We start from the raw sequence: 23902 nt of genomic DNA on the forward strand, positions 1-23902 counted from the left end.
TGTACTTACTTTTAGAAGTAACGTGAGCCTTCTCTTTGAAAGAACAGATTGAGACTGCTTAACAAAACCACAAGCACTGCTACTGCAAGTTCTGTCCATTTATTCTCTAATTATACAGTTATTAGTGTGCTTTGGAGCAAACCAGAGGGCTAGAAATCATGTTTTGGGAAGAGGTCCTTGGTAGGGAGATGTTCATCTCTGTTTACATAAGCTCAAGAGAGGAGTGGAAGCATCTTTGTGTGACTGCACTAAGGCTGAAAGTCAGGCTTTGCTATAGACAGGTGGAGCTTTAGGCATCCCCAGTGCTGCGGCCACACAGCTGGGACCACTGCAAAACAGGGCTGTGCTGTGCTGGTAGGGTCTGGGCACTTCCTTCAGCTTGACAGCACAAGGTGTTGTTCAGTACAGCTCCCATCAAGGGTCCTTAGGACCTTGTCAAAGCTGCAGGCTCACAGGAATATCAGCTGGTGCTGCTGGTGCCATTTTCTTCTGTAACCCTCAGGTAGATTTGAGATATTTAGACATTTTCCTTCATGAGAATAAACTGATCACCATCTCAGCTGGAGATAGGAAACCAGTCAAAAGCAGTTTGCCTGTGCTGTTTTTTGGCTGGACAGTGTTCAGGTTAGAGTGCTGGGAAGCAGCACATGTTATGTGTGGGGATATTTTCTTTCTGCACAAGAGGCAAAGCGATATTTTAACCCACAGTATATTACTGGTGTGTAATGTAAGGGGTGTGTCATGCTCGTGCCTCTGTCACCAGTTAAATACAGCTGCAAGAACCAGCCCTTCTCTCAGCTGCTCTGTGTAGCGCAGATGCAAGCATTGCTTCACAGTCTCCAAAGGAAACTCAAAGCCTCCAGCAGCTGGACTGATGGCTGAGGAAATCTGGGAATGTATGATATACAGTGGAGCAGTGTTGTGCTCATGAAGTCTGACAACTGAACTTGGACCATGTAAAAAATACATTTAAGTTCCTCCATGCTCTGAGCTACCAGCTTTGATTGGGGAATTCTTATACTGGCTCACAAAGTGCCACACTAAAGCATGGCCTGTTACAGTATTAGTGGTAAAGATGAGGGCTATCCCCATGACTTATTACAAAACCAAGCTTTTTTAGAAGAACATTTTAATAAGAAAAAATCAGCTGACACTTGATTATGGGTTTTCTACAAATTAGAGCATTCATAATTACACTGCCCTCAGCAGTTTGTGGTTGCTCAGAAATAACACATCAAGTGGCTGGGGATGCTGGTCTGATGTGGAGTCCTTGTACTTATCTAGGGGTTGTGTCACCTCTTGTGTTACCTGTTTCCACTAAATAACTTATTCCACAAACCTACAAGAATGTGCTTGCTGAGTTGTGAACAATAAATCACTGAACTGAATTAGAGTGTGTGTAGCTTTAAGATAATGTTTTTGTGACCTTTTGCTTTCAATTGTACTGGTTTGAGCATTTCTGCTGTTAAAATTCTTAAGTACTTATTTAATTTAAGCTTTCCATAGACACTTAGTCTCTGTGATATTACTGATGGATGATTTATGTTAACTTCTCAGCTCTTGTAGGTAGGAATCTATAGGAAGTATATTTGGAACAAAAGAGGCTTTTTTGGGTTTGTACAATGTGGCTTGGTATTGTGTTGGTTTTGTTCGTGATAGTAAGTGCCCCAGCAAGATCAATCTTCAGTGTTTGTGCTGGAACTGAGAATGTTTTCAAAAACAATTCTAAGAATTTTTTCTTGTGAAATCAAAAGCAGGTATGCATCTGTCTCTATATTGCTTTTCTATTCATATGCTGCAAAAGACAACTCCTGTTTTAAGGAATGTCTATTCTAATTATAGCTAAAATGCATGTATATACTGAGTTTATGGATAAATCCTATATTTAAATGACAGGAAATAGATGTGAACAATAGTGGATCCATTAGTGAGAGTGTTCCCTCACTCTATCATTCTAAATGAGAAAGATGTTTTCATACAGGGTCTTGGGAGATACTAACACAAACGTGTATTTTGTTTCCCTGTCTGGAGCTGGAGAAAGCAAAACAATATCAGTAGTTATCTGGTAACTGTGGCATGCATGCATTTAACTTTCCCAGGCTGGCTTCACTAGAGTTAGTCTAAAAAAAGAAAAGGGAGATGGAGTTTCATACAGTATTCCATTAAAGTGATGGCCATAGTTTCTGGTTGTTATGATCTAATTATTTAAAGAATACTTCAAGGGCCTTATTTTGGACTTCTTGTAATTATATAATTCAGATTTTTGAGCTGGAAAAGGCTTCCCTCCGCTAACAAAAACTTCCAGGTGTCACTGAACTCAGTGTAGCCAGCAGCTGGGACTGAAGCAGGCTGGGCCCATCCTGGGTGCAGGGGCGCTGGTTCCATGCACGGCAGAGAGGCTGCGTGCAACGTCCTCCCACAGACACAGCCTCACTGTGAGATTTGACACAGCTTGAGATCTTTCATAAAAGAAAACTCCATTCAGTTTCCACTACTACAAAGGTGATGATTCTTTGAACACAGAAATTAAATTAAACTGAGAGAATAAATAAGAAAAAAAAAGACTGAAAATTAAAAACTACTCCATTCCATGTTCATGACATTTTTAATACTCATCTTGCTAAGATGCAGAACAAGGACTATTGAATTTCCATTCATTAGCAGCCAACAGGATATGAATGAGTATTAACTTCAAACAAAAACTTGATTTATAACAACATCGAGTTGTGCACTTAAAAAAATAATTACAAAACATTTTTAAAAGGAAGAGTAACAGTGGAAGCAGTAATGAATATAAAACATGACTGATTAGGCTTAAAACATAACTTCAAGTATTCTATGGCATTTCCTCAGACATTTGTCTCATCTGTTTGTGCAATATCCATCTTTGCATAGTAAAGAAAAATTGGTTAGACTCCAGCCTTAAGTAATCTGTTTCTTGACCATGCACCTATACAGCTGTTAATTGGCCTGGCAGACTTCTCTTTTAGGAGTATCAGATCAAATCAGTGAGATCATGCAGCAGACTAGAATGAGCTATACAGTTACCACAGCTTCTTGTCCAGCTGAATAGGTAAATAATGGAGCAAATGTAGAGTGGATGAAATGGAGGCAGAGTCAACCTGGTCTTCGTTTGGTGATGCTTTGTGATGAACAAGTTACTGCTAAATGGATATGCACTTCCCAAAGCACAGCGAGGGCATGTACAAAATCAACACCTATCAAATCCAGCTTTTTAACTGTCTACCAGCACAGGAAGCACTTCACCCTGTACCTACTCTGAGCTGTATTGTCACTTGTGTTGTGTGCACACAGGGCAGAAAGTGTGTTCTTCCCATACACACAATGGCTGAGGACTGGAGCATAAATTCAGTCAAGAAATCCTAATTGCTATGAAACTGCTGGTGTAAATAAAAAAGTTACTCCAGCACTGAACATATATACATAGTAGTTGGGGACCACTGTGGTCTGATTTAAAACATCACATCACACACTAACAATGTTGTTTGTGAAATGCTTCTCTAAGGTTGATTACACAGGTAGTTTATGTATATCCAGTTGACTTTACTTATTATAGTTTTTGATAGCACTGGGGGTTCTGTTGTGGGTTATGCTTGCTTTGGAAACAGAACCTGAAAAAAGTTAGATGTTGTGTTCCCAATCACAGCATTTTTAGAGAAACATAATACAGTTGCAAGTATTTTTGGTTTGTCATCAGAGAAATGTCACTAATTTAACTCTGCTTAAAGCCAAGTACGAAATTTTGAGAATAAGGTTTATAATTTCTATTAATGTCAACTACCTGTGTGTGCAGCACCTTTAACTTATAATGTAGTAAGTGTAAATGTGATTATGTTAAAGCTGATTGAAAATATTTAGTAACAACTGTGAATCAAAACCAATATATTGAGACTGTTGAATTGAACATTATCATAATAAGAAAAATAACTGAAATGAGGTTTTCTAACTCACAGGAAAATGTCTGCAGCATTTTTTTTATGTTTTGGCTCTTAAAGCTAACTTGGGAAATGGATTTCCTCTGAACAAAGATGCAGGAAGTAGTGTAACTGGGCTTCTGTTCTTACTAAACTACAACTTTTAAAATATTTTGGATCTAATTCTGATTATCAGACACAGCAATTAAATTTTCAGTTACTTCACTTACCAAATGATTTAAGTCAAGATTAAAAGGATGAGCCAGACTGTCCAGCTCTGTACTTTGAGGGAGCCCTAAACTAGACCTCTTCACAAACTTTTCTCAAGGCAGCTGCAGCCAGGTGGTTCCTAGGGACACAGGACTGCTGCCTGGGACTACTCTGTAAAAATCTGTGTTGGTGCAGAAGGTGTCTCTAAAAGTAATGACAGCACACCTGAAATTACCTGGGATTTTGCACATAGTGTGGTGGTGACTGGTTATCAGTAGCCAAGGGTCAAAGTATTAATCTTGCATTAAACTTTGAAAAGTGACATGCATCAAAGAGATACAAGGAGTGAGTTAAAAAGGTCAGTCACTTTTGCAAGCTGCTTTGAGTGGATGGGCAGAAGGCGAGAGAATAATAGCTCATTCCAAGCTTTAACATCTTTTGAGTATTTTAAGGCTTATTTAAGTTTTTATTTTACAGGATCTAGGCAGGAAAAAAAGTAGCTTTTCTTAAAAGAAAAAAAAAGAGCTTGGCACTTCTGTGATTAGTTTGAGCATGTGTTACTTATATCATGGAAAAGTCTGTATAACAGCCAAAAGAAGTAATTCAGACTTATAGTCAATACATAGATATGCATTTATACATTTTAATTGTTTTTGGTTTCAAGCATACAAACTTTAGATCACATCTGTTTGGTGTCAGAACTCCCTGCATCTGCATGCTGTTATCTGCCTTTTTTGAGCAAGCCCAGAACATCTGCTGTACAACATGCTACAGAAAAAAAGGGGAAGAAAAAAAACCCAAAACCAAACCCAACATCAAAAATAGATTTACATAAAGAATAGAACCTTTTTATATGGAAATTCTTTTCTCTTGTATATATATATTTATATATAATCTGTGAAAATGATACATCAAAATCTTATTTCCATATTTACACTTTTTCCTTCTTGGAAGAATTCCATCCATCATTCTCTAGCTTCCATACCCAAGAGGCTCCTGTCCAAGGTGGACAGTGAGCTTGTGGAGCAGGGAACCCTCAAGTCCAGCAGCAGAATGCACTGCGTGGCTGGAAAAGCTGTTGAAGCCTGGCACTGGCTTCCCAGTGGTTTGTATTTATTGGGCTGCAGATTCTGCTTAGGGTCAGCTTGCTAACTTGGTTGTTTGTATGTGAGCCATGCAGGTTACCCTTTCAAAATTAGCTCCTCATGCCACTGGAGTTTGATAAGAAAAAGGAAGTCATGCGAACTCAAGTGAAGTTAGAGTGCCAGCAGGCTGGGAAAGAATCTTTTGCAACTCCGTTATTTTGGAACAGTTCTCTTATTGCACTTGGTCTGTGTGTCTCCTTAATTTGAGAAAAGGAAAAATACACCTGATTTTTTGAAGCAGTTTGCTTGTACCACTTGTCAGTTAATGTTAACAAGACAAAGGTGAATAGAGGAAGTATTTCCAACTTATCTCAACATCCCAACTTTGTGTTTATAGTTACTGTTCTCATGTTCTTCCGTACTGATTTAGTTCCTGTGTAGCTACAGCAAAGACATCATACCCAAAATCCAGTAGTGCAAGAAGCAGCTTTTTGAATGGCATTTCTTCAGATAGGGCCCTGCTGAGTTGGATCGAACCTTCGTTTTTTGACATTTCTTCCAGGTTGCATCAAAAGGAGATGGAAAGAGAAAAGTGCAAGACATTAGTTAGGTATAACAGGAACAAAGCCATTGCTAAGGTCATAGTAAAGTAAAAGGCTCACACTGACAGCTTAACCAAGAACTTTTTCAAGGGGTAATTATTTAAGGAAATTGGTTGCATGATTCCTACAGCACGATACCAAGTACAGGTTTCCTTGTGCAGTTTAAAGATCATGCTGGCACACAGAAATCAAGTATTTCTGTAGTATTTCAAGTGGTGCTCTAAATTTGTACAACTTTTCAGCTCCCAGTAACACATGTGTGCGCTAGGCCAAGAATGCACATGTTTACCTAAAGAGAATGAGTCACAAGTGCCAGGAATGGCAGCACTTCAGCCAGCAGAGGCTTGAGTTCTCAGAGCAAGTGCCCAGCTCTGGCTACACCAGAATTTAGTTTGTATAATCCAGTGTGACAAAAGTGCGTGTGCCTTTGTGAGCTCTTACCACACTATTGACCATAAGTGCTGTGAATCTTAGTAAGGAGCAAAAGACAGCTGAGACATTGCATTCGAAGGAGACTGGACAGCTTTGTCAGTTGTGTGATTAGAACTGAATGTTAACAGTGGCAGCAAGCTGGGGACATCCAATCTCCTGCGATGTTGATGTCCTATGTCACACAGCAAGACATTAGGAAGCAACAACAAAAGTTGGGTGCAACCTCCCCAGTATCTGGCTTTATGTGGGGCATCAAGCAAGGGGCTCATGCATTTCGTTTTACCATTGGGCATACACACCACTACCACCACCAAACCAACATGCAAAAAATACAGAACAGGAATTCATATATTCCCTAAAGCTACAGACCAACCCCTGGATTTTTAATCTTCTGCAGCCCTGCTAACTTCTACCACTGCTACAATATTTATTCTATACATAAGGTTTAACTGGTGGTTTGGGACTAATGCAAAGGCAACTTCTTTTTGAGAGGACTTCCAGAGGCTGGTAATTCTTGGGAATCCTTGACTTTGGTTTGTGATTGGATTTGTGCAAGATGAGTGCTTAAGAACTGCTAGTTTCTGAAAGAAGATTACTGTATTCATCTTTCAGTCTTTTCCCCTCCAGGATTACTGTACTAATGCTCCTTTGGAATGAGGCTGACGTTATGTCAGTATCTCAATTACTTGTCCTCTAAACTACAGGTAAATTTGAGATAAGGAAAATAATTTTCAGGCCAACTTGCAAAACTGCCAGATAGGAAGCATGAATATTACAGAACTTGGTTAAATGTGAGTTAAAGGCTGCTGTGTATCTGCTTGTCCTACCAGTTTCAATGGGAAAAGGACATGTCTGCTTCTTTTCCCCCATCTCCTTTTAAATACTGTCTAGCATCCTTGAATTCAAGTACTACTGATAAACAACTAATTACTCAGTCCTTTTAAATCAACAATGCAGATGAAAAATCCAGGTGACATAACTTGTCCTTGAAGAGGACAAGTCCTTAAAACAGACACTGAATTATGTTGTTACCTGAGCTTATTTTAATTAAAGAAATAGACTTTATAAAGTCTTAGAACACGGTATAGAGGATAGATGCTATGCTAGCTTCCCAGTACAATCTAACAAAACTTTTGACTTTTATCTTATCTGCTCTCTTCTAACCTGTTCTTCACTGGTGTAGTGTTCTAGTACAAACCTCATCATACATTCTGTCCAAACCATATATTTACTTATTTCCTAGTTTTATTCAGCAGAAATACAGCCTTTGAGGAACAAGATACTGACCAAACCACTGCCTTTCTTCACTTAGGATATTCTGCTAACAATGTTGTATGAGGGAGAGAGACATGTGAAGAACTAAAATAAGAGCCTGAAATAGGGAACATGAGGTACAGTGTCAATAAGGAAACAGTACACACATGCAAAGCTTTAACAAGAGCTGCCATTGTGGCACTTCAGAGGTGAGCACGGAGGTGTTACCCTGCAGGAACTGAAATTCTGTTCTGATTACCTGACCTGCTTTAACAACTTCAGCCTGAATTACCAAGCATTATAATACTAAAATGAAGACAATTAGTCTAACTTAAATTGGCAAATAGAACAAGTTTCCCTCTTCCCCAAGAAAATGACAATAAAGTAGAGTAGGTGAGTAGCGGGTTCTGGACATTTCCACCAGTTCTAGCTTTGAGTTATAGCAGTACAAGATTCCTTCTGCTATGCTTCAGTTAAATGGTAAGGGGACAGAAGTGTCCTCTAGGGAAGGACACACCCTAAGAATGATGATGCTTCCTAGTCCTTTGTTGGTTTATGTGGAAGATCTTAGAACATCAAAGTCTTTGCATTTCAAGTTTTAATGCCTCTTTAAATAATGAGGGTCATTTCTGTCTGTAATCCAACCAGAAAAAGGGTCTCAAACAAAAAGAAAAGAAAGAAAAGTATAGGTTATTTTTAGTCAAAAAAGCACTCCACGCCATAGCATACCACTGCCTAACATGGTCATGTTTACATAAAAAAAAAATCAGAAAAGAAAAACTCCCTCATTATCAAGAAAAGCTCCTCCCATTATTAAAATGAGGGACTAAAAAACGCAACTTAAAATAAGTTGACCTGACTGACCTCCCATTTCTTCCAGTAGTTTGGGGAAAAAATTAGAAAATACCTCACATTTGATTCTAGCTGCTGTTTGTGCAGTGATGACTGGATTTTGGTCCACAATTCATGCTTGATGGAAATGCTGATAAGGGACCCAAACCTCTTCCTCACGAAATTGCCACCAGCATTCCACTGCTTTAACTTGTGGCAACCTTTGGGGTCTAAATGCAACAGCCCAGATCAGTTCAACCTCAGCATCGGTTATAGCTGGGTAAGTCTTTGGTTCCTCCATGAATTTTCTGTTAAAGAAACAGAAAACCTTGCAGCTCTTTAGCTAAGAACAATTTCTGGAAATAGAATTGTGCCTACAATCAATTCTCTATCTGTAACTTTTGTATTCTGCTATAACAAGCAGCAGCTCTTCATGTACATTTCCACATCCCTCTTATTACCTCTTAGCAGTGTTTTCTTACCCAAACTGCTGTTAAAGTCAGTAACAAAAGCATTAATTGACTTGTATTACTGCAGTAGCTTAGCAGATGTGAGTGAATACATGCTAGGAAAAAAATTGTAGGCCCCTGAGCTACTCTAATTGTAAAAATGTCCTTCCTATGTTAAACACTGCATGTTAAAAGCTTGCACAGACTTGCTGCACCAAAATCAAGTTCTTACTGCTGTACTTAGATTTAAAAGTATGATGCAAGGCTCAACTGAGTAAAATCTACTTCTTAACAAGGTTTCTACCCACAGCCTTTAAGCCACCTGAAATGTCTCATGAGATTCTATATTCTGTAAAATTGTCAGTTAATATTTTCTTTGCTATTCTGTCCACACATTAACTTGATTTAAAATTAACCTTGGATTCATTCTTGAAACTGGAATTTGTTTGTTGAGCTGTTTTTCCTTTTTTCTCTCTGAACTTGCATCAGTTTCTTTAACACTTCCCCTCCAACCCCCACCCCCCACCTCAGTTCATGAACAAAGTTTGCTTAGTTGCAGCTTACGTTTGATATGGACTTGACACCACAGTACCGTATGTTCATATGAACATCTGATAACCTGTGAAACAGAAATCACATCTCCCAGTTTGTAACGCATTAGCTACCTTCTCTCATAGTTGCAGAGACTAAATATATCACTTGCTTAAAAAAAGGAAAAGTTAAAATCCCTTTATTATCCTCATCTGTCCCTCCAGATCTATCTGAATCCAAATATTGGGGGTCTACATGTGCTAGCCCTCTTTGTGTACAAGCTGAAAAGCCTCTTCTGTTCCCCTCTGGCCCCCAGAAGAAACATGCACTTCAAGCTGTGAGCTAGGCCAGGCTGGTGTCTTTGAGGTTCTGCTACAGAATAAACAGTTGTATCTTGCTCCTGTGACAGGAGGAGCTTCAGGAGGCATTTCCAGTGCATGTCCTCTATAGGCAGAACAAGCTTCTTCCTTTGGGCAAACAAATGACACCAGGGTGCAAAGCTGATCACTTGTGAGAGCAGTTTGAGAAGTGTGAAACACAAAGAATAAATAATCAATTACATCCTGTATTGTTTAGGACAGGGAGGGATTGTCCTACTCCTTTCTTTCATGTAAGTTCTCAAGCTCTGTGTCTGTTGGAGGCAGGGGCTGCAGTGCTGATGGCAAAGGGCAAAGATAGCCAGGGCATAAGACAGCTTGAAAAGACTCAGAGGAAGAACTGACTAATTATTTTATCTTTTCATGACATCTATTTTGTTTTCAGCAAACTACCTTATGCAATACAACCTTATCATCTAGGGATGCACACCCTGTTTCTGCAAAATCTGTGAATTGCTAAGTAATGGGCAAATGCCTCTTACTGTAGAAAACTCATCCAAAAGGGTAAGCAGACTTTTTTTCCCCCAACAGAATCTTGCTCGGTTAATTCCCATGGGCACCCTCCAAACAAGCACTGAGAGAAAAATGAATGTGGCTGAGTCTGAGAACACCAACAGTGACAGCCCAGGCAACAGGGACTAATTGCCTTGTCCAGGAGAAAGGGCAAAGCCTGATTTGCTGCTTTCAGCAGGCCTGAAAGAGATTTTGAAATATTTTCCTTCTATATGCATAGTTAATTAAGGCCAGCTGAAACTTCAAAAATACAAGAGTATAAACCAGAAGTAAAACATTTTCAGGTGACCTCTGAAAGTGAATTACAAGGTAAGACCTAATCACTAGCCTCTACTTTGATAACTGCCTTAATCAATTAGGGAATAATTTTTTCTTCTCAACTTTGACATGAAATAAGAATAGAGGCCATAGAAAATTTTCTTTGAATTATTATTATTACTAATTATTCTTCTTGAAGAATTATGGCTTATTGTTGTATCATGGCTTAACCTTGATTCATATTATTGAAAAGAAACAGCAACTTTAAATGCCATGAGAAATCATTTCTACTTAATTACTTCCATGATCTGTTAGGTTATAAACACTGTGAGAGAGTTCTCCCTTCTAAAGGGAAAACTTTTTTACCAAATACAGGCCATGCATCTGGGCAAAATGGACACTACAGAAAGGGTAGGAATTAAGTACCTTTGTACAAGACTCTCTGTTTGCTCTAACAGAGTAGTCAAGTGGAATGACTAATCTGTTTGTCCTTAGAGTTACAAAACACATCAAACTAGAATTGGGAGAGAAATGCTTTCATCTTTCAGGAAATAGCTCAAGATTTCAAAATGGTCTCTCTAAACCTAAATTTGTTTTTAAAAAAAAAAAAAATCTAAAAAAAAAGTCAGTAACCACAAACAAGTTAGGTCTACTATTCCAGAGTCAACTACGTCAACACAGTTGCTTCTGAAAACGACTCTGCTCCTTCCACCACTGACCATTTATATGACATCTCTTGTTGTCAAAAAGTTGAGTAGTTTGAAAGTACTACTACATTCAAAATATGACATGTATCTTTTGGGGGCTTTTAACCAATACAATCAGCTTTAATGCTAGGGACAGAAGGTGAAAAAAGACCTTGTTCCTTAAGTGTTAATTTAATTTTCATGAATTCACCTAATTCTTTTCTTGTTATTCAACTTTGCACCCTGATAACATTTGCTATTTTTCAAATCCATTTCCTTTGCTTGTTTACTGCATGTATAATTTCTTGTTCAAAGCAGTGTGTTAGAGTCTGGGGGTTAACTTGGAACTCTTGTAGCAGGAACTCAAAACTGAGTGATGTAAGCAAGAAATAGAAATGCCAGAGCCACCGAGGAGAAGACATGCGGCATTGCTTACTTAAAGCCCCATCCTGTCCCCCCAAGGACAATTGCTGCTACCAGGATGGCACCAGCGATGGAGCCTATTATAAGATTGGTGGCACTAGGACCTGTGATAAAGGATTAGGGTAAGACAACATAAGAACCAACGACTTCATTCACATTTTGTGAAGCATCTGAAGGGTAGTCAAACAATTCAGGGAATATGGACAGCACACAAGGTGATGCCTCTAGACAGTCTCAACAAGCCCAACTTAACTTACTTTTCTTTAACAATAGGAACAAACAAAGCTGTTGGTCTCTGCATTGTGCTATGCTGACTTCTACCATAGATAAAAACCTAGTATTAGACAGTGAATTCCATTGTAGCTTACTCCATTATCTGCTTCATGAACAGTCAGCTGAGGACACTAAGATAGTTGTGAATAATTCCTTAACTTAGAGGGAAAAGGATAAATGCTGTATGTTTTAAGACTACAGAAAACGAGAAAGAAAGAAAGAAGAAAACAAAAAGCCCTCTCTTTTTTCATGGAGCTCCTGAAAGGTGCAGATATTTTAATTTGAGCTGAGAGCATCCAGGCACCACTTGCTCATCAGAATCCAGATACCCTACAGTTACGTCAATGCTAAATATACAATTGTTTGACAAAAGCAAAGGATTATATAATAGGGAACGAAAGTTGAAATAAAAGTTTATTTCCACTAAGCTTTCCAAACATCAAAGCATCTCTTCATCATCATCCTCAAGAAGCTACTGAACAACAAAGTGGAGAAGGGTGGAGCAGAAAAAAGAGCAACAAAAAGAAGCAGCACAAAATATGTTTGCGCAATTTTCTGAAGAGGCCAAGAGAGCACCTAAAGAAGATATTAATAATTGACCCTTAAGTGCTCTGTTTACACAGGACAGAGGTTTGAGTAACATTTGCTCTATACAAAAACTTCCCATGCAGTCTTTGATGTAAAACACTGCAAAATGAAAACTCAACAGTTCTTTTCTGCAGCATATCACGCACTTTTTGTTCAACCATTTACATATTCAGGAATAGCCTTCAAAAATAGATCTTACCCCTGTCCCACTCTTCCCAAACCAACACTTCTACACAACAATTGAAATTTTCCTAATTAATTGTTCTGAGCGGAGTTTGGAAAACTGTCACACAGCTAATATAAGGAAGAAAGAGGAGCAGCCAAAGAGCAGCAAAGAAAGAGCAAGGGCAGCTGCAACAACTGAAAGTTTTAAGCTGTTAGGTCAATATTATAAAACCTCCTGCCCAACCCAACAGACTGCAATAAGCACTTGCCCTAAGTTTTAAAATTTACTGCAGCCACCTAACTTTATTACTTCCACTACAACTTTCTCACCTCAGGACTTCTGGACATTCTGATTAGCTAAAAGAAAACAAAGTTTTAAAAATTGCTTCCTGCAGTTCCTACACAAAGAGTACTCAGGAACATTAATAACATAGTTGGACTGAAGAAAAATTTAATGAGCTTTAGAGACAAACAGTGGACAAATTTGACAACAAAAATCAAAAGGTAATTCTGCACTATTTGGAAGAATGTATCTTATTTGGACTTAACTTTAAGTCACACCTGGCTCAAATTAACAGGCTTGAGCATGGTGGCGGGTAAGTGCCATCCTGCAGGCATTGTTGTTCCAATTAAGGCTTGCTTGTAACAGCAGCCTAATGAGCCACCATATCTGACTGAGATCTACTGTTTGCTCTGGATTTTATCAAATGATCTCACAGAACAAAGGACTGAAAACACAGCAAATGATTTATCTGTAATAAATTTGCCTTGAAAATCTATAATAAATAAGCCTTGAGAAGTTCTAAAGCCAATTTCTTCCTAGCCATAGAATGCCATCTTCTCACAAAAGAGGTATAATGATTACTTTATAATAATGTAGTCATAACTTAGATAAAGATGTGCCAAATCAAAACTTTTACATCCCTCTTCTCACTATGTTCCCTGGTTGTTAATGCCCAGGGATGTGTATCCATTTCAAAGAGCACATCTAATCACCAAACATCAGTTTATTCTTTAAATAAAGAAAACCAGTATTGGTTTTATTTACTATAAATATTAAATAATTCAATCAATTTAAACAGAAGATGATAATATACTAAAAAATTAGGCTCAGGTAATAGAAAAGTACAAATATTTAAAAAATCAAGCCTGTAGAATAGGTAATATGACTGAAGAGCAACCACTTATTTATGAGACTGGAGAACTCTAACTGTTGAATCCCAGTTTCAAAATACAGAGATCTAAGAGGATCACTGATGAGTCATTTTAAGACAGACTGTGCACATAAAAGTACTTAAAATGAAAATGAGATTACTTTTATGTGTTATACCTTACTGTAAGGATCTATGCCTTATGTTTTATTAAGCATTACCAAATAAATTGTATTATTAGTACACCAGAATTTTGCTACCAGTAAAGGGACGTTTATGAAGAAAAATAAAAATCCATATAAACCTCTCTAGTCACTGCACTCAGATGCTTGACAAACCAGAAGTAAGAGGCAGGTCTTAATAACCACCACACTGTGGGATCATTTCCCATCCAGACTATCACAAGAGGCAACACTTTGCTACGTTGTTCTTTCCACCACAGCACTGCCATAACCTGCAGACACAGATTTGTCAGGAGGAATCTCCTGCAGATTCCTGCCTGGCACACCTTCTTTTCCTGCAAGGACACTGCCCCAGCATGGCTCTCGTACCATCCCTGGCCATCTTTTAGGACCCTGATACAAATCCTACTCAAGGTGTTAAAGCAGAACACACCTGAAACTTCAGCAGACTTCAGACTATCCCCAAAATCTTCATCATCATCCAAGAGATTCTACAAGAACGAATACACACCATTTGAAACTCTGCCAGTATTAGAAAAGGCAAGCTTACTGCAGACTGTCCTGCAGGTAACAACAACTCTAGTGATCTGATGTCCTTTCTTGCCTGTTGTTTTGCCAGCCAAATCCTCTGGTTTCAGTTATCAAAGCTAAGTATCCATTTTAGGTATGAAAATCCATTTTATGGTATGAAATCTGGAAAAGGAACTACTGCACCACTTTGTCCCCCGTGATTTCTGAAATAAGTTCATAAATCATTAAGTAATTGAAGTTATTTCAGCACTTTGAACAAGGATTTACAATTTGCAAGTGAAGTGGTGAGGAAGGAGGAAGAAGGACAGGTCCTGGCATGAGGCTGTGATGCTCACACCCTCCCCTGCAGCCACACTGGTAATGGCCAGCAGGGCATTAGGAACACAGAGGGAATTTGCATTCCCTGTGTGCTTTCTATAAACCAACAAAACGTAGCAGTGGCTTGCCTTGAATGCACATTTGTATCTGAAGAAATCAGAGGACAAAAACATTGATGAGATGTAGGAAAAAAGAATGAATAGAAACAAAAACAATGAGTCAGGTAGTGAGTGATAAAAGCAGAGGAGAGATGACGAAAAACTGGCATTGGTATAGAAGGATACAGGAGCAAGAACAAATGGTCAGGGACACTGGTCAGAGCTGAGTGGCTTGAGACAGCAGGTGAGGGAAGAGACAAACAGAAGAGAACAAGGCAGAATGTAAGCAAAAGGCAAGTGGTCCTCAACTTGCAGGTAAATTTTCTGCTCCAGATTCTGTCCCCCAAATCTCTACAACTTTCACAGTCTTCAGTTTTTGGCAAACAGTTGTAAAAGCTACCAGTGAAACACAGATCTGATCTTTCTCAAGGAAATAACCTCTTACCTTCTTCCTTCTATTTGTTTTCTAATAATTGTCCCCTGAGAATGCAAAGGTCTCTACACTTCTGAGAATCTTGGATCAGTTTCATGCATGGACAGGTTCCTAGGGCTGCAGAGTCAGACACACACAAAGTGCTGCCTCACTGGACTAGAACTGTGTGCGAATGCCTTTGCACTCAGCCTGACTGGAAATCACAGACTGTCCTGCTAACAAGTCCCCCTTCAGAGAGGTGCCACTGTCACATGCCAGATGTCATATATAGAACTAGAAACATGGAGAAGTTGGAAATCTCAGAGCAGCAAAATGGCAGTCATGTCATCTGTAGTTTGCACAGTGAATGCAGAATGAAAATAGCTTTTACATGGGCCTTTTTATGTATATATATATATACATGAACACAAATTTTATATAAATCATAGCCATCGTTAAAATTGAGGTACTGGGATAACACTTAGGATTACCATTTTCTAGAACTATGAAAAGACAATAAAAATTGCTCATACATATTCTTTATACATGGATCCTACACTCCAGCACTGTGCTATCCTGAGGTAACAGAATCTTAGCAACAGAACCTTCAGAAGCTTTACTGTAAAACTACCTGTCTGTATGACTATCACCAGCTTTCATCTGCCTAGCTTGATCATTAGACTAAAAGCCCTGCATGTAATAAAACAGTTCACATTACTCAATCTATTTTGCAAAATAATCAAGAAATCCCTTTTTTCTTCTCCTTTTCCTTTTTTTCTTTTTTCGGTAATTTGGTGTAATGGAAACATTTAAACATTTAATTTTATGGTGACAATGTAAAAATTCACAAATGTATTGTTTTATGCCCCACATTACCCCAGACAGGAGAAGGTTCAACACTGCATGAGCAAACCACATGACACAGACACAGTCAAACACACGACAAATACGTCACCACAGGACAAAGCTAGGGGAACACAGAGGGCTCAGGTGCACAGGGTTACCTCACACACCAAGGCACCAGACAGAGAACTCAAACTGAGAAAAGTGCTTACTCTATTCCCCACCCTGTGCCTCCAAAAATCACCCCCAAGGCCAGAATGGTCCCTGCCACTGCACCTATTAGCCTGTTAGCGGCCATGCTCACTGTGTGGAGGGAAAAGGGAACAATTTTTCAGGAAATCATCACGTATATGTCTGAAATGAAAACATGAAATAATTCCTCATAGGAATACTTTAGAATAGAATCCACTGTTGGATAAACAATTCAAATCTCCTCACAAACCTTTGTTTACCAAATAGTGTAGCTTTAAAAGTTCTGAAATGAGCTCTATTTGGTTTTCTTTGAATGCTTGCAAATATTTCAATGAGAAGTTTTCCTGTAAATTCCTTTCAGCTTGTGATTGTATTATTGACTCTAAAAAGGAACATCCTGAAGCTACTGCTTATTTAAACCAGCCAAAAAGTAAATAAATTGCCAATAAAAAACTTTCTTTTTGATTACCAGAAACTTACTGTATCCATTATATAATTAAGAATATGAAAACTGGAAACAATTCCACTTCAGGAAAAAATAAAACCCCTCAAGTTTTAAAGTAATTCCTTTACTAATTAGTAATATTTTTCTTTGTTACTGTGTTTATCAATAGGACTCTGTTTATCTATATGACCTAAAACAGGTAACACCTTTTAAATTCAAAAAACTACCCTAGAAACATGCTTCAGGTAACACCCTAGAAATTTTGATATGTTCAGATAGTCTCTCAAGACATCGAGGCCTTACTTTTAATCCTTGAGAAGTTCCTTAAGGGAACACTTTTCAGGAAAAAATTCTGTACATCTCCTAGGTTAGAGATTAAAGGTTTGATAGATTCATGGAGTCACAATAGACCACAAGCAAGGAGATTAATTCCCTGTCAAATGGGAACTTAGGGACAAAGATTTTATAGACTCCATGCTGAGTGAAGTGTGTTTTAAAGTACCTGGGGATTTTTTATCCTGTTTCATAAATACACACGCACAAACACACACACACACACTTGAGACATAAGTTCTGTATTAAAATAAACAAACAGTACTCTACTAGTCAAATAAAGGCCTAATCCTGCAAATTAAATTGCAAAGAAGAATCTCATGTGTATATGGAGTCCCACTGATTTCAAAACTGCTAACCCACGCTCTAAAAGTAATTCAAAGTCTCTGCAGTAACCAAAAAGTAACAGCAGAACTCTGTCTTCCTCAAACTGCTAAATGCTGTGTACATCTGCTAGTACAGGATACAGTAGGTTGCTGAGTATAGAGTAATTCAAGAATCATTAATTAATAGCAACATAATTAAGGACCACAAATTTTTTATCCTGAAATAGAGAATGGAGCCAAAAAGCAATTGATGGATGATGGAAAATCTGAGAAGTGCAGCAGAATAGCAGTCAATTGTCAATTATCACAACAATACATAAATAAATAGCAACACTCCCTAACTACATATACTCTAATTGCAGCAAGAAAAATGCTTGGAGTTTTGGTGTGAAAAAGATTAAACCTATTAGATGAATTTTCACATCATGAGTGTTTCACTTCATTCAATCTTATGGCTAAGGAAAACCAACTATTTTGGTTTCCTTGTCTTAGACTTGTAAACTGGCATATGACATAGGGAGTAATAAGGGATAAAAATTAATGGAAGCTACTCTTGTATATGTTGGGTCATTACAACAAAGGAAACTACTGCTCTACTCTTCTGAAATCTTCTCACAAAGGAATTCCTCTGTAAGCACACAGAGAGATCATAGTGTTCAGTCTCTTAAATTCATTTCTAGGTGATTCAACATCAGTAAATTACTGTAACACTGTAAGAAAAATAATCCATCTTTTGAGATCATTAAGCCACCTTGAACAAAAGCACAGTCTGCCATTTTGCAGAGGACTCCACTGAAAAATGCAGTCTAAACTTTGCCTGTACCTGCTGGCAGAAATCCATGCACATACTATCCACTTAAGGCTTTTTCCCAAAATATTTCAACATTGATGTAATAATTTTCACTAAGGTATCTCCATTCTGACCTAGATGAGACAATCTGACTTACAGTAATTTATCAAAGATAAGTGTACCTTCTGTGTTACCCTTCCTACAGACCTTTTCACAGAGGAGGGAATCATTTCTTACCTACCAGATTTGGGAATGAACAAAGTAAAATTTATATGCTCTCAGGGTCACAGCTGTAAATCCTGCTCTCCTCATCCACACACACAGAGAACTGAACAGCTCTGCAGTGTTGGTCTCCATAATTTTTTTTTTTAGACTCTCTAAGCAGCATTCCACTGTCAGGAAGGTTTTTAGAGGAAATGGAATGAAAAGTGGCTTGTAAGGCAGAGTACAAACCAGGCAGCTCTACAATGAGCAATGTTGGGACTGGGAGTCCAGGAAGCACCTGTAAAAATTCCTTATACAAATCTGGACTGGTCTACAGAGCCTCCTTCACACCAGTAACTTGTTTCAAGATGATCTCTTCAAACAGATCTTGGCAAAGGTCTACTGGAACCATTCTGCCAAGGGGTAACACAAAAAGGCACACAAGACAGATGTAGAGCCATTCCAGAGGGACATACCAAAATCCTGTCCTTCCTTGAAACCTTGGTACTTTCAGAGTAATTAATTAGAGTCTGAGTCCTCAGGACTACCCTTTTGAACAACTCTTATCTTTTCTCCATCTACCTTGCAAATGGAGCAGAAGAACCTGGAACTGGGGACTTTGTAAATGCATAAAACTGGATGAATATAGTCTGATGTTGAACAGTGCCCTGATGACAGGAAAGACATTTAAAAAAACTGGACAGCACAACTCCCAAGACATCCAAAGATATTCTTTGGCAGAGGAGTCGGAGAGAAACCCAAATACTTTCCCTTCCTCTTTGAAAAAACTTTTAGATTATTTCCTCAATACCTCCCCTTTGTATTTGTACTTCATATGTAGTTGAAATACATACCAAGTACATAAGAACAAGCAACAATGATTGTAAGAATAATTTAAATTATCAAAAATCTTAATTTCTTTTTTCTTTCATTGCAATATGATTTCAAGGAATCTGATTTTACCAGGGACATTCCACTTTTCCCTTTTTTATGCCACAGCTCTCTTAATTAGTTGACTAAGAAAACTGAAAATCACTAGTAAAATATGAATATTCTATTATCATATTAAAAAATAAGAGCTACACTAAGTCAGATTCCAATCACAATGAAAATGATCATTAAAAAACAGAGAATAAGGGACAAAGGAAAAAAACATTACCTGTTGAAATCTTCCCCAAATTTAAGTTAGAAAAGTAAAAGTTTTATCAATTCTCAAAGTAGAAAAATCTACTTCCTCTACATGAAGCAGAATTTAATGTCTGGGTCTAAACACAGCTGTACAATAGTATTTGCTTTTTATATGCTAATTCTGTTACCATCTATCAACAGAAAAACATGAAAAAACATAAAAACTGAAACAAAACACAAACCCTTGGGTCCTTCATCCTTCTTGCCACCAGTATCCCTGACAGGATCATCAATGCTGCAGTCTGTCCCAGCCCAGGAGAAATTACAAATGCAAGTGGCTTCATTACTACAAACCTAGGGGGGAAAGAAAGTGACAGCACTTAATTTCTAACTACATTTTATTAACAGGTCACATTGTATTTATTAACATGTAATTAGACATTTAAATCAAGGTACAAAACATACCTATTGATATATTGTATATATTGCACTGAGTGTTTGGAATGCCATAACACACCTGGAAGTTTGCCTCAACCCTCCTAATACTCTCACATGCTAGGAAAAGCAGAACTGGTTCTATCATCACTGGCACACACCTGCACAGGCTGTGAAAAATGACAGCCATTTAGCTAGACTAGTTAGACCTTCAGCACCCAATTATCTGGACTTTGAGCCTAGAGGCCCAGAAGGGGTACAAACATTTGCCTTTGAAAGGTTAAGGACATGGTCACACTTTCCCACCTCTTGTTTACAGCCTGCTCCCATGTAGAACAAAGTCAATATATTTTCATTGGTTTTGTCAGCATTTTTCCTAAGAAGCAATGAGGAATGCTTGTATGGCTTCTAAAAGAGAGGGAATGGTTCTTCCTCAGTTTACATTTACCTGAATGACCTCTAGAAAAGAACTTGGCACTCTAAAATTGGCAGTATATTTATTAGATACAGAAAAATCTATCCAGTGGACAAAACCTAAACCATCAAATTGATAGTAAGAGTTAATAGCTGTAAGCTTCCCATATGAAAAAGAACATGGAATGGTGCTGCTAGAAGAAGTTACTGTGGAAAAGAGCATAACACAGGAAACAGACATAATGGATGAAGTTTTGATTATAGGACTAGAAATTAAGTCAATCCTTAGACAAACAGCTAATGTCTTTTGGACACTGGAACATAATCTGAAACAAACCCAGGAAACAACCTACCCACAAATGATTCTAAGTAACACGTGATTTTTTAATTCAACTTTTATCGTGCTCTGCTTTTAAGAAGCACTCACTGGAGAATCTTACCTAAGAACTTGAAGATAAACACATTTTATGGCAGGTTTGATCAACTGAAATACCCTTTTAAAATTAGGAATTGTAATAATCCAAAACAAATAGGTATGATAGTTCACTCACCCTTCATGTCACTCTCAAGAAGTACCAAGATGATTTATAATCTCCTAGATACTTTACTTCCAAATTTTAAAATTTTTATTCTTGATTTTGAACCTAACCCTCTACTTTGAAACAGAGAGACAAGCAGAAACAACAAGAAGAAATAATCCATTCTTGTACAAAGTCTAGCCCTTTAGGCACGTATTTGTCTCACTGAATCCCACAGTGGAAAGGTTTTATTGGTATTTAAAACAGTGATCTGTTCATCAAATCAGACCAAACACCTTAGACAAATGAACTTGTGGGTAGAATAACAGAACATAATGTGCCTGAATGCAAAATGATACACCTTGGATCTGTTCAAGAACTGTTTGGAACTGTTCAAGAACTCCCTCTCTACTGAGGACCCACAGTTTGGAATTTTAATTATTTAAGCCATGGGCTATAAATCTATGAACACAAGACCAACTTCATAAAGTTGTTAGTGTGCAGGAAAAAGTTTAATTCAAGATGGCAAGTAGCTTGAAATAAGGGTAGTACATTACAGAAGTCCTTCCAATATCTAATGCCAAAGGTCTTTCTGGCTACTTACAAACCCGATTCTTTGGATATAACTGCAGAACCGATTTGAGAACTTTCCTTTCTAAAAATTTTTTTTTATGCATCACAAAATGGCAGTCTTGCCCTGAATCCAACATTTGTAGTTTCAGATTAAAAGGTCTTAGGAAGACTTTCAGGTGTTAGGATCAGGCAGAGCAGCGAGAGCTGGGGAAGCTGAGCTGCCCATTCCCAGTACAGACTCACCCCATGACCAGAACAGACTTTTCCATTGGAACCAATGGGACAGCTGCTTATGTTCAAGGACTGGATTGGCAGGCACTTTTTGTCCAGACACATCATCTGAGGTCCACATGGAGCTCCATCCTCCACATAACCTAAATCCGTATCATCATCTAAAAGAACATGAGCACCACTGGGAGAAAAGTTTTAAGACAGTATTAGTATTATGACTGGAATCTTTTGAAAATATTAAAAGCACGTTGGTGTAGACACTGAAAGCCCCACACCTTTCTTTTATTCAGACAGACTGAACAAAACTCTAGAGTTTTTCTGTCTCTCCACAGCAATGACAGTGTTCCAGTTGTCAAAATAAAAATAAGTCTAGATTAGGACCTAAATACTCAAGAAGGGCACCTTAGGCTTTGGGGATTTTTTATGTCTCTGACAGACCATTTCCTTCTTGTTTCTTTTTCTGCAAGTGCTGTGAAATATTATTGCTAGAAAAAACCCTAAAAAACTAACTTCTCATGTGATTTAAATAAAAACACTAGTGGAATAATGGAATAATGGAAGAATTAAGAACCACTGTTCACTCAGGACCCAACTATCTAAGAGAGTACTCTTAGGGTGACCAAAACTGCAATGTTGCCAATGACTTCAAAATACAAATCCAGTATTGTGGACAGACCCAGCAGTGCAGGAGACTGAAACTCATTTATCTGCTCTTTAACTGAAGATCTTACCCTGCCACAACTCTGCAGTTTCCTCCCTCTCAGCCTTCACTTCACTACAGCTGTTTCTTTGAGTATTTAACACTCAAAATCATTCTATTTAAAATATGGGTCTTTGGCAATCACAGACTTTCTCCACCCCCAGAAAAACGTAATGCTGAGTATTAAGTTCTGACTGAAGTTCTGCTATTGGAGGGATCAAGGGAGAGATTCAGGAGTATAATGCACATTTTACTCTCTTTAAATGTGGAATATTGGACTTTTTATGTTTTGGGGATTTTTTTAAATAGAGAAATATCACTCAGAATAATGATTTTGCTGCAATTACCCTAAAATTCAGACTCTCATATTTATGTCTCTCTGAATTCAATTAGGTTTGACAGAGATAAATCATGTTGGAACACTGTATTATCTTTTACCTGCAGTCCACTATGCGTCCTTGATGATAAAAGGAATTTGGGATAATTTCTCCTTGAACTTGACCAACTCGTGGAACTCTAGTAAGATTAGTACAGAGCAAAAAGCCACAGAAAACATCACTGGAAAACAAAAACAAAAATCAAAATATTACTGACTTAATATGAGGTAAACTTACAAAAAAGAAAGTCTGGCAATGGTGCTGCTGATCACAGTAATATATTACCATAAGCCACATGACAGACTTTCAGAGTGCAAGCCTGGAAATAAAATATTATTTTATTTAAATGACAGAAAGCAGAAACAAGTCATGGTTCACTCCAATGCACCAGGGAATGCTCACATGAGCACAGAATGTATCTGTGCTCTAAGAACAATCCAGTACAAGTAGGAGGAGCCAAACTGTACAAAGCTTTGTCAAGTTAGGCTGAAATGCTTTTCTCTCTCTCTGGCAGCTTACACACCACACATTAATGTCAAGTTTGAAATCTTCATTGCATTTTATTTCCTTTGCAAGACAACAGAACCATAACAATTTTTAGTGTGAAGTTGTGTGTGCCCAAGTTTTGGTAAAGAATCTGCTTTTTTAATGTTATTTTATATCTGCATATATTTAAATATATTTTATATAGCATATACAACATATCTTTTAAATCTTCAATAGAAGGATATTAACTAATACTGATTGTCCTAAGTCACAGAAGCAGCTGAATGAATGCTGGAAATTGACTTTGTTAAAACTGAAAAAAACATAAATAGCCCGTCAGCCAGATCATTGTCCTGCATTTCTCTACCAACAAAGAAATGCTTTTATAGAATTGAGGGGTTTAACATATACATTAGAACACATTAACCTCATCTAAATTAAACAACTCCTTTCCTTATGATCCTATCTGAAAACTAATAATATTAAAAAATCCATTATACAAGCATCAAACAGTAAAAGAAGGAAAATGCTATTCCAAAACTGAAATTTGTATGTACATAACTAAAAATTACAAAACAGAAGTAAATCAGGAGACATTTAAGT

The 23902-nt window shown here is 37.8% G+C and overlaps 2 protein-coding genes across 8 annotated transcripts in view; one reads left to right on the top strand and one right to left on the bottom strand.

Annotated features, from left to right (window-relative positions):
* Positions 1-23902, top strand: part of DYTN (dystrotelin) — a 73776-nt gene that overhangs the window by 36294 nt on the left and 13580 nt on the right. The gene's annotated exons all lie outside the window — the stretch shown is intronic.
* Positions 2587-23902, bottom strand: part of ADAM23 (ADAM metallopeptidase domain 23) — a 65861-nt gene continuing 44545 nt past the window's right edge. The window contains exons 22-27 of one of the 7 annotated variants that reach the window (XM_066553889.1): positions 22875-22994; positions 21749-21917; positions 19808-19919; positions 11600-11690; positions 9363-9417; positions 2587-5785 (exon numbers count right to left, since the gene is read on the bottom strand). In XM_066553889.1, coding sequence (XP_066409986.1) covers positions 5672-5785; positions 9363-9417; positions 11600-11690; positions 19808-19919; positions 21749-21917; positions 22875-22994 — 661 coding nt within the window. In that variant the 3' untranslated portion in view covers positions 2587-5671. The other 6 variants (XM_066553891.1, XM_066553890.1, XM_066553893.1 and 3 more) reach the window with 6 other exon arrangements.

This window comes from Molothrus aeneus, chromosome 7 (assembly GCF_037042795.1).
Source record: "Molothrus aeneus isolate 106 chromosome 7, BPBGC_Maene_1.0, whole genome shotgun sequence".
Taxonomy (NCBI): Eukaryota; Metazoa; Chordata; class Aves; order Passeriformes; family Icteridae; genus Molothrus; species Molothrus aeneus.